Source organism: Phyllobates terribilis, unplaced genomic scaffold (assembly GCF_046119375.1).
Source record: "Phyllobates terribilis strain yellow unplaced genomic scaffold, ASM4611937v1 Scaffold_25__1_contigs__length_18738178, whole genome shotgun sequence".
Lineage (NCBI taxonomy): Eukaryota > Metazoa > Chordata > Amphibia > Anura > Dendrobatidae > Phyllobates > Phyllobates terribilis.
The window spans coordinates 6,589,129-6,608,027 of NW_027362785.1; the positions used below are offsets into that span (position 1 = coordinate 6,589,129).

Sequence of the window (18,899 nt, forward strand, 5' to 3'; positions counted from 1 at the left end):
ATGTAAATTGTCTCCTTTATAATATCTTGTATATATTTTGTAAACACTGCCCACTTTCGGGAGTAAATCATTATTATTTACCAGCTTCGTTCTTCTTGTCCTATGTCGAGCAAACACGTTCTTCACCCGCTAATTCACGTTACCTAACGGGTACCCGATCCACCTGTTCAGCGATCGGTGGTGGCAGTATACCAGTATTTATGTGATATTGTGGTTTGAGGGTGGCTGGTCGGAGGTATATATACGTTCCTGGAAGGAACTGGTGGTATATATACGTCCTGTCACATCACGTGCCACAATAGTCAACATAAATTAGAGCAGCTGCGCCCATCCTTATCCTCGGTCAATACCGTGTTTGACCAGCAGGATAAGGGGGCGCCAGAGGGCTGCAAGGTCTGACCAAGTGTCGTTTTCCTGACAGTCCTGCAAAAGTGCGAGTCAAAGCCGCGCCTTGTGTGCTTGTTTTATTGCCTCGGACTGTGACACAACCTGTCTGCTCTCATCCTGTAATAAAACCGCACTGCAAGATCTTCCTGTTCTGTTAGGACCATGCCCACTTTTTTTTTTTTTTTTTTTGCAAAGTCCCTTTAAATTTGTAGCGTATGAGGAAGTTTCATCCTGAGGAAGCCGCTGACTTTACTTTCATTTTGAATCATTTCCCTTTCCGATAACAATGGCGTCAGCTGATCTGAGAGACGTGCTGAGCTGCTCCATCTGCCAGGACACGTACACCGATCCCGTCACCCTCAGCTGCGGACACAACTTCTGCCGGGACTGCATTAATCACAAATTGGATTCACAAAAGTCCAAAGCTTACTCCTGTCCCGACTGCGGAGCAGGGTTCAGAGATCGCTCCAAGCTCTGCAAGAACATAGTCCTGGCTAAGGTAATAGATTGTCTCCCGCCGATTCTGCCGGAGAAGTCTCCGCAACACGTCTTATCGGAACCCACCAACAACCTGGGTCACAGGACGTGCTCCGTCCACAACAAGATCCTTGAATATTTCTGCTTGGATGACTCCACCGGTGTCTGCATTAGCTGCTTTGTAGCTGGACGCCACCAGGGACACAATGTGAATTTCCTGCTCGAAGCCTTGGAAATAAAGAAAAGGCAAAAGCTGGAAAAAGTTCTGACGGCGAGACAGAAAGCCGACAGAGAAATTCACCAGCTCGCGCAATTCAGGAAAGGTGTGGAAGACAAAGCGGCAGAAATGGAAAAAAGAGTTTACTCCTTGTTCAGAGACCTCAGAAAGAAGCTAAATCGCTTAGAAATGACAGCTCTGGAGGTCATCTCCAAGCAAGAGAAGAAGGTGCTGCATACAGTAGAGGACCTGATCGACCATCTGCAAGTCAAGAGGGAAGAATTGTCCAGGAAGATCCTTGACATTGAGAAGATGTGTAAGACGAGCGATCATCTGACCATCCTACACAAGGACTTCTTACGAGACGTAGAGCAAAGAAACGATAAGGACTGGGCCACCGATGAGGAGGTCTACCGCATCGAAGACATTAACGACCGTCAGATCGCTCTATTCCTACAAACGGGTTTATCGGACATCAGCGCCGGCACAAACGTGTGGATCCATATGCTGAAGCCTGTAGACTTCCTACTGGACGTGGACACGGTCTCGAACGACGTTACTTTGTCCAGGGACCTGAAAGCAATTCAACTCTCATATGAAGGACACAATCGTCCAGAAACGGCCGAGAGGTTTGACCATTTTCAAGCTCTGAGCAGTAGAGTCTTCTCGTCAGGACGACATTACTGGGTGGTGGAAATCAGTAAATCCGGAAATATGGGGATTGGAGTGTGTTATCCCAGTATAGCCAGAAAAGGATACGTGTACATCGGGGAGAACAAGAAGTCCTGGTGCCTCAAATACGTGGCTTACCGGTGGTTTGTAGAACATGACGGAAAAGCCACTCAGCTTCCCGACGAGGTCTCCTCCAATAGAATAGGGATCTATCTGGATTATGATGTCGGGCAGCTGTCCTTCTACGATCTCACGGACCCCATCAGGTACTTGACAACCTTGAAGGCCACCTTCACCGAGCCCCTGCATGCCGCCTTTATGGTAATGATGGAAGGATATATAAAAATTGTAAGTGACAAGTTATAGCAAAGTGATGTGACAAGTCGCTTCTAAAATGGCCCCCTGGTGAGGACCATTGCAGGGTGATGGAGGTCATTAAACTGAAAGGCAAAAATCCTCATCTTCAGCTTTTTAGCAGAGGAAAGTTCTGATGTAAAATTGTCTGATATTTGTTCAGTCCATAATTCCTCCCCTCTTGATTAAAGCCCCAGTTCCAATGGCTGAAAACCATCCCTAAAGCATAATGCAGCCCCCACCATGCCTCACTGTGGGGATGGTGATCTTCTGGTGATGACCAGAATTAATGTTCATCTCATCAGACAGAACACATTTCCTGCTTCTGGCTGATGCGATAGAGGTTTTGGCAGAACATCGCCGGGCCTGAATGTTTGCCTTCGTAAGAAATGGTGAATGAAGGGTATGTTAGATGAATAAGGGCAAGTATGAATGGCAAGAGGAATATTCAGCTATAGAAAATACTCCTCTTGCCATTCATACTCACTCATGAACAAGTATCATCTTTCATTAAAATTAGTTAATTATAGTCCTCGCACTATGTTGTATGGATAAACCTGCCTAAAACCTGATTTGGTAATCAATTATATATGGGACTTATTGTCCTTTTGGAAATAGAGATGAGTGGTGCACATATCTGTTAGCTTGTATAAATAAAATCATTGCTACGAAAGGGCGCTCCCTTTGTCTTTCTCACCATCCTATATGAATTTGGTTTCTTGGATACGTTGTTGTTGCATGGTAATATATCGGTGGTGGCATGTGACGCACAGGAAATGATACCAGGGAGCTGGCACTTGATAGTGAGGCATGCGTTCCAGGAGCGCGGTCCATATGCCGATATGACGCGAGTTTGGCGACACATATGTCCCACTTATGCGCTTCACGGACCGGATGTGACGCACCGGAAGGTCCGGATGTGACGCACCGGAAGGTCCGGATGTGACGCACCGGAAGGTCCGGATGTGACGCACCGGAAGGTCCGGATGTGACGCCTGAAAACAAGACGCCATACAGCTCCGTAAGCGGAAAAATAAAGTTATAGCTCTCAGAATAAAGCGATGCAAACATATTTTTATCTATAAAATTGTTTTTGTTGTGTAAAAGTGTCAAAACATTAAAAAAAAAAAAAAGATATAAATGTGGTCTGGTTGTAATCGTATTGACCCGAAGACTAAAGCTGCCTTATCAGTTTTACCACACGTGAAACAGCATAAAAATAAAAAAAAATCCTAAATTGCTGTTTTTTGTTCATTCTGCCTCCCAAAAATCGGAATAGAAAGCGATTAAAAAATGTCACCAATAAAAACGTCAACTCGTCCCGCAAAAAACAAGCCCTCACATGACTGTCATCAGAAATGTGGAAAAATTATAGCTGTCTAAACATGGGGATGCAAAAACTTGTTTTTGCAATAAAAAGGTGTCATTTAGCAGCCAAACCTAAAAACCCGATATAAATCTGGTATCGCTGTAATCGCACCGACCCGAAGAATAAAGTCATCTAATCATTTATAGCGCACGAGGAACAGCGTAAAAAATGAAACCAAATTCTTGATCTACTGTTGATTTGTTCATTCTGCCTCCCAAAGATCTCAGTAAGGCTCAGCTCACATTCATCCTTCCCTGAGTGCTTACACCGGGGTTTCCGTGTAAATCTCTGAAATACATAATTCAGACGGATCCCCCAGCGGAAGATTCTTTGTAATGAGGCAGATGGAGGCACCATGGACACCGTCTGGCCTGTGATCCGGCAGTGTCCGTCTTTTTTAGGTGTGCAGAAAAGTGCGGTTGGCCACAGTTTTGTGCACTTTTGATAAGAAGGACACCCCTAAACAGAGGCTAGACGGAGTCAAGAGTAACTCTACTGCCTCATTATAGTGAATGGATCCCTCGGGGGTTTCATCTGTCACGTTACTCGGAAATTTTAATGGAAACCCCAATATAAGTGCTCAGTGTAGAGCGCAGGATAAATGTGACCCAAAATGTTATGGAAAATGTTCCCAATAAAAGCTTCAACTCCATTCACAAAATAAGCAATTCCTCACTCAGGTCCATCATCTCTCAATGGAAATATAGGGGACTTTCACGTTACTGGTGGCACAAAGGCTATGGAAAAGCAAAATGGCTCCCTCCAAAAGAAATTCAGCAAATTCTGTGCTCCCAAATCCAAATGTCTCCCTCCCTTCTGAGCCCAACAGTGTGTCTAAACTGCAGTAAGCGTCCACACGTTTGCCATTTGTGTAGTGATGAGAGCCTGCCTAATTTAAGGGTGCATGTCTCCAGAAGCATGAGCTGGTCACTACAACGGCCTGGTCACTACAACGGCCTGGTCACTACAACGGCCTGGTCACTACAACGGCAGTTTGCAATTTTCACTGAGCAACATCCACTGCTGATTGTTTCTGGAAACCACCAATGGAGTCAAAATCATCACAACACCTGTAGATAAATTCCCAAAGGGGTGTAATTTCCAAAATGGGGTCACTTGAGGGTGGATTCTGCTCTTCTAGCACTTGGGGGCTCTGTATATGGAGTTTGCAAACTATTCTAGGAAAATTTGTGCTCCAGGAGGCAAATAGCGCTCATACCCTCCCGAGTCTCACCGTGTGGCTAAGCAGTACCGTATAGCCACATATGGGGTATTTCTACATTCAGCAAAAATTGTGGGACAAATTTTAGTGCCATTTTTTACCCATTTTCCAGTGTGAAAATGTAAAATCTGGGGCTAAAACAAAATTTTGGTGGTAAAAAAAAATGTATTTTTTCTTCACTGCCCAATGGTATAATATGCTGTGACCAACCTGTGGTGTCAATATGATCACTGCACCGCTCGATGGATTCATTGAGAGGTGTAGTTTGTAAAATGGTGTCTCTTATGGGGGGGGGGGGGACTGCTGTTCTGGAACCTCAGGGGCTCTACCAATGTTTCATGGCATCCTCAAACCAGTCCAGTAAAATCTGAACTCCAAGATGGCACTTTTTCCCTTATGAGCGTTGCACCGTGCCTCAAAAGTAGTTTTCAACCAGATACCAGCAAATTTTGGGGTCCATTTTCTCATGCTATCCTCGTGAAAATGAGAAGATTTGGGGCTAAAACATTTTTTACAGATCAACGTTGTAAAATTCTGTGAATTCAAAGTGCTCACCACAGGTCTAGAAAAATTCCTTGAGGGGGGTCTAGTTTCAAAAATGGGGTCACTTGTGGAGGGTTTCCACCGTTTAGGCACATGCAGGGGGCTCTGCATTCCAAAGCGTCATGCCTTCCTTTCTGAACCATGCTGTGCACCTAAACAGTAGTTTTCCCCCACATATGGGGTATCTGCGTACTCATGAGAAATTGCACAACAAATTTTGGGGTCCAATTTCTCCTGTTACCCTTGTGAAAAAAAAAAAATTGGGGGCTTTTTTTTCTATCCACTGTAAATGCATTGGTCGCCATTGTTCATGACCTCTTAGGATACGTTCCCATGATGAACCTTGTCACTGTGCAGCGTCGTACGGTCCCCATACCGTGGATGGGATCAGTAGGAACCTCACGACGCTCACTGTAATATTTGAACCTGCGATATCTGATGATATATACACCTGTATAGCAGTATATAGTTAAAATCACGGTGACCTATGAACGCCAGCCGTCATGGCAGGAACAGAACATACGGGACAAAACTGCCCCGGCACAGGGTAGTCCGGACCCCCGGGTCAGTATCTGATGCTATGACATCACTGTGCACACGACAAGATGACGCACGACCTCGGGGACATGTGTGATACATCAGACTCCAGACAAGATCGACATTGCTTTTATTGTATCTCCACATAGGATCGTCCTCTACAGAAGTCATAGACAGGGCGTGAGGACTTATGTTAATGTCACCTGCTTATATGGCCCCATAAATCATCTGGTCTGGGATGGACTGATAATGGGGTGCCAATGACTTGGAGACCCTGACAAATACTTTCTATCCCCCCCCCCCCCATTATATGGACAGAACCTTCAAATAAAACCTGTCTCAGCAATGAATGTGAGTGGTCCCGGCAGCCAAAGACCCCGAATAGAGACACCACTAAGGAATGTAATGAGACAACGCCATCCTATAGTATGGAGGAGCACACCGCCCCCCTGTGGAGGCTGCCGAGACCACGTATGATGGCGGTGGGCCGACACTCAGCACCACGCGGCCGAATTCAGAGAAACCTTCTAGGACTAAACATCCTCCATTGTTCATGGAATGGAGATTAGGAGGGGAGATAGACGTCATATGCAAGGAGAAAGCCATTTCTTAAGATAGTGGTGGACATGAGAGGAGCAGCACGTTGGGGGGTCTGACTGCCGACACCCCCCACCGGTTGCTAGAGCAGAGGACTTGTCAGAGATGTCTGGTGGTTTTCTAGACCATCTTCCACCATCCCATAGGTGATGGACGGCGGCCCCATCAATCTGGCAATGATGGGGGGTCTCTATTCACATGACACGTAATGCCCCTGTAATGCAGACATCCCTATGACGTCTCGGGCGTCACTCACCTCATACCTGAACCCGGAGGGGACAAAAAAGGAAGCAGAAAAGCCGGGTCATGAGTGCCGCCCTATGGAGGACTAAAAAAACAAGAAAAAAAAATCTCACAATGTTCAACAAATGAGTTTTATTTTCTTCTCGATGGCACTTGTGGTGAACTTAACGCCTAAAAAATAATTTCACAAGGAGCGGCCGAGTCTGCGGCCGTCAAATCTCCTCGTGGTGGAAGGCCCACTTGTGTTTCATGAAGTGGGACTTGTGGGCAAAGCGTTTCCCGCACAGGCGGCACATGATGGGCTTCTCGTGGTCGTGGATCTTCTCGTGTTTGGCCAGCTGGGACTTGGTGTCGAAGCGATGGTCGCATTTGCTGCAGGATATGGTCTTGCCCTTGGTGTGCCTCCGCTGGTGAACGAGCAGGCTGCACTTATGGCCGAACTTCCTTCCGCACTGGTCACACTCGAAGGGTTTTTCTCCGGTGTGCGCCCGCTGGTGGATGATGAACTGGGACTTGTAGTCGTACTGGATGCCGCAGATGGTGCAGGCGTAGCGCTTCACGGCGTGGTTCTCCGCCCGATGCTTGATCAGCAAGGACTTGGTGACAAACACTTGGCCGCAGTCCTCACATTCCACGTCCACCTCCTCCACCTCGTAACTCTTTAAGTGCTTCTGGGACTTGAGGTGCCTCCTGAAGGCCAGTCTTTTGGGGAAGGTCATGTCGCACTTCTTGCAGTGGTAGATTCTGCCCTTTCCACGGAGTAAACTGTATTTCTTCAGCTTGGAGCCTCCATTGGGCGCGGCGTCACCGGACGAGCCGGGAAGAATGGAGAAGTCCTCGTCTCCGAGCATGGAGTCCTCGCCATCCTCGTCTTCTGACAGCAGCTCGGACTCGCTGTACTCGCTGACCACCCCGTCCGGCAGCCATTCCGGGGAGTTAGGCTGCTTTGTGGTGGCTTTGGCTTCTTCCTCGCTGCCGGACTCATCTGTGATGTGAGATAAGCCACGATTGTTACACATTTATGGGTTTCCATCCATGAGATGACGGAGTTTAGTGGAGCGGCACCAAACCTACCCGAGTCTGTATCGTCCACCATTTCTGTGACCACGTCCTCCTCTACGGCCACGTCGCCGTACAGCTCCCTGTGCGATTTAATATAGTCCCACTCCTCGGTGGAGAAATACATGGCGATGTCGTCACACTTCACCGGCACCTGGCACATAAGAGATCTGGGTGAACACTGGCGAGACGCACACGGTCACGTACAAGGGGCACAGGACTCACCTCCTTAGGATTGTCAGGGGAGTCCTCGCGATCAGCAAGCAGCCATTTCTATAGAAGACGACAAAGATGTCAGCCAGAAAAGTATCTGTAAAGCAATCATTACCCTGAAGGAGCAAAGACCCCCAAACTCCACCGACAGCTGTAAATGATGATTAATGGAGGGGAAGCATAAATGCAGACAAGTCCCCTTGTGGACTGAAACCACCGTGACCACAGGAAAACTTACGTCTCCGGTCAGAAGAGCCACGATCTCCAGGATCTGATTCAGGAACTTCTGTGTCATCATCTTGGAAGTTTCTTCAATAAAGGGAGTGTTCAGCAAATGCTGCATGAGCGAGACCTGAGGAGAAGAGAAAAGATCAGCAGGGCGGCCATAGGGTCAGGGATTACAGGGAAGGGGGTGCACTGCCCATGCCGAATGGGATTACAGGGAAGGGGGTGCAGCGTCCACCCGGCCGCGGCTTACAGTCAGGGGGCTGGTGCAGCGTCCACCCGGCCGCGGCTTACAGTCAGGGGGCTGGTGCAGCGTCCACCCGGCCGCGGCTTATAGTCAGGGGGCTGGTGCAGCGTCCACACGGCCGCGGCTTACAGTCAGGGGGCTGGTGCAGCGTCCACACGGCCGCGGCTTATAGTCAGGGGGCTGGTGCAGCGTCCACCCGGCCGCGGCTTATAGTCAGGGGGCTGGCGCAGCGTCCACCCGGCCGCGGCTTATAGTCAGGGGGCTGGCGCAGCGTCCACCCGGCCGCGGCTTATAGTCAGGGGGCTGGCGCAGCGTCCACACGGCCGCGGCTTATAGTCAGGGGGCTGGCGCAGCGTCCACACGGCCGCGGCTTACAGTCAGGGGGCTGGCGCAGCGTCCACACGGCCGCGGCTTACAGTCAGGGGGCTGGCGCAGCGTCCACACGGCCGCGGCTTACAGTCAGGGGGCTGATGCAGCGTCCACACGGCCGCGGCTTACAGTCAGGGGGCTGGTGCAGCGTCCACACGGCCGCGGCTTACAGTCAGGGGGCTGGTGCAGCGTCCACACGGCCGCAGCTTACAGTCAGGGGGCTGGTGCAGCGTCCATAAAACGGGAGGTATAGACCCAATGGAGACCTACCATCACTTCCTCCATTGCAAAGAACAGCCTGCTGTCTTTTACGGGGATGTTTCTTGGTAATTGGGAATGGTCTGGCGTTAACCCTTGCACTAAATCCGACCATTTCTGCTCTTCTGCTTCGTGCATTGGAGCCACGGTTTGGGTGCCCCCTGAGGTCATGTCTCTGGGTGGGACAGCATGACCAAACCGATAGAGGTAGTCCGGTCTGACGTTCCAGGAATCGTCTCTGCGGTTCAGTAAGTGCTCCGAGCACTGGACGGCCTTGTCTGACGTGCACGGCTGAGCCTTCAGAGGAGTGAGGAATCTTCCAAACCGCGTGGATGTTGACGCTTCACGGACAAGAATGGGTCTGGTGAGAAGTCCAATGCTGCGGACGCCCCAGTAGGGGTCAGTGCTGGTGGCGACGTGTCTCAGTTTGTGGTTCTTATCGGCGTACACGGTGACGGCTCCTCTGGATCCAGCGCAGCTCGGATCAGACTGATACGGTACCTCCACCTCCACCTCCTCCTCCTTCACAGGGTTTCTTTGCAGACCCGGAAATATGGTTGGCACAGCGTCAGGTTTGAGCTTCACCTCCGTCCCCCGAATTGTGTAATTAGTGGGGGCAAAGTGATCAGAACACATCCCAAATCTCTCCGAGGGGCTCATGTCCAGAACCTGCCGGGCAGCGAGGTCCAGATCACCAAAGTTCTGCCCGGTCTGCCGCAGCCACAGCCGCACCATAGAGAAGTTACTGGGGAACGTATGAACAGCCACATTGGGGTGCTGGAGCGCCGAGAAGTTCGGACAGTCTGTAACAATACATCTCAGCGTGACGTCACCCTGCGGAGAAACACCGTGATCAGACGAGAACAGGCATTACACCGCCATAGTGGGCAAACGAGAAACACCGCACCGAACACATGACAAGAGCGTAAAAGAAAGGAAAGATTACTACTATATACAGTATGTCAGCAAGCCAGAAACATGGCCGAATGACGAGCATTGAGGCTGCAATACTGCCCCCTACTGTCATACCGCCCCCCATGTACAAGGATATAACCTGCTATCACACCACCCCCCTATGTACAAGAATATAACTACTATAATACTGCCCCCCTATGTACAAGAATATAACTACTATAATACTGCTCCTATGTACAAGAATATAACTACTATAATACTGCTCCCTATGTACAAGAATATAACTACTATAATACTGCTCCTATGTACAAGAATATAACTACTATAATACTGCTCCTATGTACAAGAATATAACTACTATAATACTGCCCCCTATGTACAAGAATATAACTACTATAATACTGCTCCTATGTACAAGAAGATAACTACTATAATACTGCCCCTATGTACAAGAATATAACTACTATAATACTGCTCCTATGTACAAGAATATAACTACTATAATACTGCCCCCTATGTACAAGAATATAACTACTATAATACTGCTCCTATGTACAAGAAGATAACTACTATAATACTGCCCCTATGTACAAGAAGATAACTACTATAATACTGCCCCCTATATACAAGAATATAACTACTATAATACTGCCCCCTATATACAAGAATATAACTACTATAATACTGCCCCCTATGTACAAGAATATAACTACTATAATACTGCCCCTATGTACAAGAATATAACTACTATAATACTGCCCCCTATATACAAGAATATAACTACTATAATACTGCCCCCTATATACAAGAATATAACTACTATAATACTGCCCCCTATATACAAGAATATAACTACTATAATACTGCCCCCTATATACAAGAATATAACTACTATAATACTGCCCCCTATATACAAGAATATAACTACTATAATACTGCCCCCTATATACAAGAATATAACTACTATAATACTGCCCCCTATATACAAGAATATAACTACAATAATACTGCCCCCTATATACAAGAATATAACTACTATAATACTGCCCCCTATATACAAGAATATAACTACTATAATACTGCCCCCTATATACAAGAATATAACTACAATAATACTGCTCCTATGTACAAGAATATAACTACAATAATACTGCTCCTATGTACAAGAATATAACTACTATAATACTGCCCCTATGTACAAGAATATAACTACTATAATACTGCCCCCTATATACAAGAATATAACTACTATAATACTGCTCCCTATATACAAGAATAAAACTACTATAATACTGCTCCCTATATACAAGAATATAACTACAATAATACTGCTCCTATGTACAAGAATATAACTACTATAATACTGCCCCTATGTACAAGAATATAACTACTATAATACTGCCCTCTATGTACAAGAATATAACTACTATAATACTGCTCCTATGTACAAGAATATAACTACTATAATACTGCCCCCTATGTACAAGAATAGAACTACTATAATACTGCCCCCTATGTACAAGAATAGAACTACTATAATACTGCTCCTATGTACAAGAATATAACTACTATAATACTGCCTCCTATGTACAAGAATATAACTACTATAATACTGCTCCCTATGTACAAGAATATAACTACTATAATACTGCTCCCTATGTACAAGAATATAACTACTATAATACTGCTCCCTATGTACAAGAATATAACTACTATAATACTGCTCCCTATGTACAAGAATATAACTACTATAATACTGCCCCCTATGTACAAGAATATAACTACTATAATACTGCCCCCTATGTACAAGAATATAACTACTATAATACTGCCCCCTATGTACAAGAATATAACTACTATAATACCGCCCCTATGTACAAGAATATAACTACTATAATACCGCCCCCTATGTACAGGAATATAGCTGGTATAATACCGCCCCCTATGTATAGGAATATAGCTGGTATAATACCGCCCCCTATGTATAGGAATATAGCTGGTATAATACCGCCCCCTATGTATAGGAATATAGCTGGTATAATACCGCCCCCTATGTATAGGAATATAGCTGGTATAATACCGCCCCCTATGTATAGGAATATAGCTGGTATAATACCGCCCCCTATGTATAGGAATATAGCTGGTATAATACCGCCCCCTATGTATAGGAATATAGCTGGTATAATACCGCCCCCTATGTATAGGAATATAGCTGGTATAATACCGCCCCCTATGTATAGGAATATAGCTGGTATAATACCGCCCCCTATGTATAGGAATATAGCTGGTATAATACCGCCCCCTATGTATAGGAATATAGCTGGTATAATACCGCCCCCTATGTATAGGATTATAGCTGGTATAATACCGCCCCCTATGTATAGGAATATAGCTGGTATAATACCGCCCCCTATGTATAGGAGTATAGCTGGTATAATACCGCCCCCTATGTATAGGATTATAGCTGGTATAATACCGCCCCCTATGTATAGGATTATAGCTGGTATAATACCGCCCCCTATGTATAGGAATATAGCTGGTATAATACCGCCCCCTATGTATAGGATTATAGCTGGTATAATACCGCCCCCTATGTATAGGATTATAGCTGGTATAATACCGCCCCCTATGTATAGGATTATAGCTGGTATAATACCGCCCCCATGTATAGGAGTATAGCTGGTATAATACCGCCCCCTATGTATAGGAATATAGCTGGTATAATACCGCCCCTTATGTATAGGATTATAGCTGGTATAATACTGCCATTTATGAGTAAGTCTGTGCTGGCACTATAAGCTGTAAGTGACTTGCCGATTGCTCGGGTTCTGGGTGGATTGGACTTGTGGAAGGACTGTGGGAGAGCGGCGGCTCCATCTTCAGTGGTGGGGTGATGCAGGAGGTGTTGGTGCCGCTGGCGGACGGTGTTGGTGATGAGGAGTCGTAGTCGCACTCTTCTGTTTTTATGTGGACTATCTTGGAGTCTAATGGCGGAGAGGAAAGTGAAGCCCGCTGGATCATCAGCGTTGGGGCCGCGTCCTTCTTCAGAACCCTGCGCCCATCCACTATCGTGTAGCTCTCCGCGGAGAAGTGGCGGGAACAGATCTGGTACAAGGATTTAGATTTGTCACCTAGGATCTTCTGTGACATTTCCTCCGTTTCTTGGAAGTTCAGTCCAGTCTGCAGCAGCCAAGACTTGATGTGGCCGATGTGGTCTGGGAATGAATGCAGCGTCACGCCGGGGACGTCGCTCCTCCAGGTTATCGGACATCCCCTGACGATACAAGACGTCATCCTGCAAGAAATGCAAAGATTCCTCCTTGGGGTCTGTGCACACAACGTCTTTCTCAGGGCCTGTGTGCACAGATCCCTAGAGTCTGCAAACAGGAGAATTGGGTAAAAAGTGGGAAGGAAATGGAGAAACGAATCCAGCTGCAGGCAGGGGCAAGGTGAGAGGTCAGTACGGAGGAGGAACGAGGCAGGCAGCAGGCAGGGGTAAGGTGAGGGGTCAACGCGGAGAACGGACGAGGCCGGCACCAGGCAGGGGCAAGGTGAGAGGTCAGTACGGAGGAGGAAAGAGGCAGGCAGCAGGCAGGGGTAAGGTGAGGGGTCAACGCGGAGAACGGACGAGGCCGGCAGCAGGCAGGGGCAAGGTGAGAGGTCAGTACGGAGAAGGAACGAGGCGGGCAGCAGCAGGCAGGGGTGAGGGGAGGGGTCAACGCGGAGAACGGACGAGGCCGACAGCAGGCAGGGGCAAGGTGAGAGGTCAGTACGGAGAAGGAACGAGGCGGGCAGCAGCAGGCAGGGGTGAGGGGAGGGGTCAACGCGGAGAACGGACGAGGCCGACAGCAGGCAGGGGCAAGGTGAGAGGTCAGTACGGAGAAGGAACGAGGCAGGCAGCAGCAGGCAGGGGTGAGGTGAGGGGTCAACGCGGAGAACGGATGAGGCCGGCGGCAGGCAGGGGCAAGGTGAAACGTCAGTACGGAAGAGGAAAGAGGCGGGCAGCAGCAGGCAGGGGTGAGGTGAGGGGTCAGTACGAAGAACGGACGAGGCCGGCAGAAGGCAGGTGCAAGGTGAGAGGTCAGTACGGAGAAGGAACGAGGTAGGCAGCAGGCAGGGATAATGGGAGGGCTCAACACGGAGAACGGACGAGGCCGACAGCAGGCAGGGGCAAGGTGAAAGGTCAGTACGGAGAAGGAACGAGGCCGGCAGCAGAAGGCAGGGGTAAGGTGAGGGGTCAGTAAGGAGAACGGACGAGGCCAGCAGCAGGCAGGGGCAAGGTGAGAGGTCAGTACGGAGGAGGAACGAGGCCGGCAGCAGCAGGCAGGGGTGAGGTGAGGGGTCAGTACGAAGAAAGGAAGAGGCAGGCAGCAGCAGGCAGGGGCAAGGTGAGGGGTCAGTACGGAGAACAGACGAGGCCGGCAGCAGCAGGCAGGGGTGAGGTGAGGGGTCAGTACGGAGAAGGAACGAGGCCGTCAGCAGGCAGGGGTAAGGTGAGGGGTCAGTACGGCGAAATGACGAGGCAAGCAGCAGGCAGGGGTAAAGGGAGGGGTCAGTACAGAGAAGGAACAAGGCCGGCAGCAGGCAGGGGTAAGGTGAGGGGTCATTAAGGTGAACGGACAAGGCCAGCAGCAGGCAGGGGTAAAGGGAGGGGGTCAGTGCGAAGAAGGAAAGAGGTCGGCAGCAGGCAGGGGTAAGGTGAGGTGTCAGTAGGGAGAATGGACGAGGTAGGCAGCAGGCAGGGGTAAGGTGAGGGGTCATTACGGCGAACGGACGAGGCCAGCAGCAGGCTGGAGTAAGGTGAGGGGTCAGTAGCAAGAATGGACGAGGCCAGCAGCAGGCAGGATTAAAGGGAGGGGTCTGTACGGAGAACAGACGAGGTCGGCAGCAGCAGGCAGGGGTAAGGCGAGGGGTCAGTACGGAGAACAGACTAGGTCAGCAGCAGCAGGCAGGGGTAAGGCGAGGAGTCAGTACGGAGAACAGAAAAGGTGGCTGCGCTCACCTTCATAAAAGTAAGAGAAGTCTACAGATCTGGATCCACAGATGACGACGCAGAGTCCTGTAAAGAGAAGATTCAGTAATGGTGGCACAAGACCGGCGCCGGCACCACGTACAGTGAACGGGGTCTGTGGCATCGGTTATTTATGGTATCGGCCACGAATCGGCTCGAAAATTCTGCATCCAACCACATATCCTGGTGATTACTGGAGCAGAAGCTGTGTGTACATCCATTGTCACAACACACCGTAGTGGGGGCGCAGATAACGCTGCACCGCTGCACCGCTGCAGAGACCACTGACCGCAAGAAAGGAGACCGCGGCCCTCCACCGAGAGCACTGAGCGGCAGAAAGGAGACCTCTAACCTCCGCGGAGACCACTGACCGCAAAGAAAGAGATCACAGACTCAGCATTCATAAGAAATTACTGACATCTGATTGTTTGCTATGGGCATCACATTTACTGTATGTATATACTACTGCAAAGTCCTTAAAAGTCCACCTATAATATGCATATAATGGATGACACTGCTGCATTAGTCCTAGCGCCCCTATAATGGATGACGACACCACTGCATTACTCCCAACGCCTCCTATAATATAATGGATGAAGACACCGCTGCACTAGTCCATGCGCCCCTATAATACATATAATGGATGATGACACCACTGCACTAGTCCATGCGCCCCTATAATATAATGGATGATGACACCACTGCACTAGTCCTAGCGCCCCTATAATATAATGGATGATGACACCACTGCACTAGTCCATGCGCCCCTATAATATAATGGATGATGACACCGCTGCACTAGTCCATGCGCCCCTATAATATAATGGATGATGACACCGCTGCATTACTCCTAGTGCCTCCTATAATAAATATAAAGAATAATGACCCTGATGCATTAGTCCTAGCGCCCCTATAATAAAAATGATGACACCACTTGAGCTAGCGCCCCTGTAATACATATAATGGACGATGACACTGTTGCATTAGTCCTAGCGCCCCTATAGAGCATATAATGGACGAGGACACTGCTGGATTAGTCCTAGCGCCCCTATAATGCATATAATGGATGATAACACTGCTGCATTAGTCCTAGCACTCCTATTATACATATAATGGATGATTACACTGCTGCATTAGTCCTAGCACCCCTATTAAACATATAATGGATGATTACACTGCTACATTAGTCCTAGCACCCCTATTATACATATAATGGATGATTACACTGCTGCATTAGTCCTAGCACCCCTATTATACATATAATGGATGATTACACTGCTGCATTAGTCCTGGCACCCCTATTATACATATAATGGATGATTACACTGCTGCATTAGTCCTGGCACCCCTATTATACATATAATGGATGATTACACTGCTGCATTAGTCCTGGCACCCCTATTATACATATAATGGATGATTACACTGCTGCATTAGTCCTGGCACCCCTATTATACATATAATGGATGATTACACTGCTGCATTAGTCCTGGCACCCCTATTATACATATCATGGATGATTGCACTGCTGCATTAGTCCTGGCACCCCTATTATACATATAATGGATGATTACACTGCTGCATTAGTCCTAGCACCCCTATTAGACATATAATGGATGATTACACTGCTGCATTTGTCCTGGCACCCCTATTATACATATAATGGATGATTGCACTGCTGCATTAGTCCTGGCACCCCTATTATACATATCATGGATGATTACACTGCTGCATTAGTCCTGGCACCCCTATTATACATATAATGGATGATTGCACTGCTGCATTAGTCCTGGCACCCCTATTATACATATCATGGATGATTGCACTGCTGCATTAGTCCTGGCACCCCTATTATACATATCATGGATGATTGCACTGCTGCATTAGTCCTGGAGCATCATTCCAGCACCATTTTCATGCCTTTCTCACATGTAGTACGCTGATAACACGAGGCACCCATACCTCCGCCACACACACACACACACACACACACGGGGATGCTGGACAACGACCCCCGTCACACCTCCGCCCCCGCAATCAGGTCTCAGCCCCACACACGTTACCTGCCCTCAAACCCTCAGCGTGCAGCTACGAGAACAACACTCTCCCGAGGTGCTAATTGGCTGCGAACCCCCGTGACGTCATCGCGTACTACCACTGGCCGCTGGGTCTTGTGGGAAATATGGTTTATTTTGCTTAGGAGATCCGGCGTTGTGAATGGCTGGGCTTTATGACGTACTACAGGGCGCGAAGAGTCCGCAGACAGGAGGACAGAACTACAACTCCCAGCATCCTTATCTCAGCTCAGGGAACCGATTGATGACGTATCTGACTGCTAACCAATCATCAGGCAGCATCGTTGTCAAACGTGTTATTACTATATTGTGCGCGTCTGTGAGAGGTGAGTGATGTCCGCGTGTAGTGTCCGTTACTATGTATATACCTGCTATATATTACTGTATATTATATACCGACAGCACAAGCTCCTCTGTATATTATATACCGACAGCACAAGCTCCTCTGTATATTATATACTGACAGCACAAGCTCCTCTGTATATTATATACTGACAGCACAAGCTCCTCTGTATATTATATACTGACAGCACAAGCTCCTCTGTATATTATATACTGACAGTACAAGCTCCTCTGTATATTATATACTGACAGTACAAGCTCCTCTGTATATTATATACTGACAGCACAAGCTCCTCTGTATATTATATACTGACAGCACAAGCTCCTCTGTATATTATATACTGACAGCACAAGCTCCTCTGTATATTATATACCGACAGCACAAGCTCCTCTGTATATTATATACTGACAGCACAAGCTCCTCTGTATATTATATACCGACAGTACAAGCTCCTCTGTATATTATATACCGACAGCACAAGCTCCTCTGTATATTATATACTGACAGCACAAGCTCCTCTGTATATTATATACCGACAGCACAAGCTCCTCTGTATATTATATACTGACAGCACAAGCTCCTCTGTATATTATATACCGACAGCACAAGCTCCTCTGTATATTATATACTGACAGCACAAGCTCCTCTGTATATTATATACCGACAGCACAAGCTCCTCTGTATATTATATACTGACAGCACAAGCTCCTCTGTATATTATATACCGACAGCACAAGCTCCTCTGTATATTATATACCGACAGTACAAGCTCCTCTGTATATTATATACCGACAGCACAAGCTCCTCTGTATATTATATACCGACAGCACAAGCTCCTCTGTATATTATATACCGACAGCACAAGCTCCTCTGTATATTATATACCGACAGTACAAGCTCCTCTGTATATTATATACCGACAGTACAAGCTCCTCTGTATATTATATACTGACAGCACAAGCTCCTCTGTATATTATATACTGACAGCACAAGCTCCTCTGTATATTATATACTGACAGCACAAGCTCCTCCTGTATATTATATACTGACAGCACAAGCTCCTCTGTATATTATATACCGACAGCACAAGCTCCTCTGTATATTATATACTGACAGTACAAGCTCCTCTGTATATTATATACCGACAGCACAAGCTCCTCTGTATATTATATACTGACAGTACAAGCTCCTCTGTATATTATATACCGACAGTACAAGCTCCTCCTGTATATTATATACCGACAGCACAAGCTCCTCTGTATATTATATACTGACAGCACAAGCTCCTCCTGTATATTATATACTGACAGCACAAGCTCCTCTGTATATTATATACTGACAGCACAAGCTCCTCTGTATATTATATACTGACAGTACAAGCTCCTCTGTATATTATATACTGACAGCACAAGCTCCTCTGTATATTATATACCGACAGCACAAGCTCCTCTGTATATTATATACTGACAGTACAAGCTCCTCTGTATATTATATACCGACAGTAAAGGCTCCTCTGTATATTATATACTGACAGTACAAGCTCCTCTGTATATTATATACCGACAG

At 47.3% G+C, this 18,899-nt stretch overlaps 2 protein-coding genes across 3 annotated transcripts; one reads left to right on the forward strand and one right to left on the reverse strand.

Moving 5' to 3' along the window:
- The first annotated feature begins 597 nt into the window (after window positions 1-597).
- Window positions 598-3,424, forward strand: LOC141176424 (E3 ubiquitin-protein ligase TRIM39-like). The gene has a single exon (XM_073660409.1). It carries the CDS (start codon window positions 674-676, stop codon window positions 2,117-2,119), a length of 1,446 nt encoding a protein of 481 aa, XP_073516510.1. The 5' UTR covers window positions 598-673; the 3' UTR covers window positions 2,120-3,424.
- Window positions 3,425-6,080: 2,656 nt separating this feature from the next.
- On the reverse strand, window positions 6,081-17,117 carry LOC141176339 (uncharacterized). Of its 2 annotated transcripts, none has more exons than XM_073660285.1 (8): window positions 16,979-17,117; window positions 14,907-14,963; window positions 12,719-13,199; window positions 9,002-9,823; window positions 8,129-8,242; window positions 7,903-7,950; window positions 7,693-7,819; window positions 6,081-7,603 (listed from the first exon to the last, which is right to left on the reverse strand). In XM_073660285.1, the coding sequence occupies exons 3-8, from the start codon at window positions 13,196-13,198 to the stop codon at window positions 6,831-6,833; spliced, it is 2,364 nt and encodes a 787-aa protein (XP_073516386.1). In that variant the 5' UTR covers window position 13,199; window positions 14,907-14,963; window positions 16,979-17,117; the 3' UTR covers window positions 6,081-6,830. The 2 variants fall into 2 exon arrangements, with proteins under 2 accessions (XP_073516386.1, XP_073516385.1); XM_073660284.1 differs by having other exon boundaries at window positions 6,085-7,603; window positions 7,693-7,831.
- Window positions 17,118-18,899: the final 1,782 nt, after the last annotated feature.

Excerpts from the sequence above, each read along its gene's own strand:
- LOC141176424 (XM_073660409.1), top strand. The coding sequence starts at position 674 with ATGGCGTCAGCTGATCTGAGAGACGTGCTGAGCTGCTCCATCTGCCAG.
- LOC141176339 (XM_073660284.1), bottom strand. The coding sequence starts at position 13,198 with ATGACGTCTTGTATCGTCAGGGGATGTCCGATAACCTGGAGGAGCGAC. Across the intron at positions 8,243-9,001 it reads TTGCAATGGAGGAAGTGATG|GTCTCGCTCATGCAGCATTT; the intron begins GTAGGTCTCCAT and ends TCTTCTCCTCAG. Across the intron at positions 7,832-7,902 it reads CCCCTGACAATCCTAAGGAG|GTGCCGGTGAAGTGTGACGA; the intron begins GTGAGTCCTGTG and ends CTTATGTGCCAG.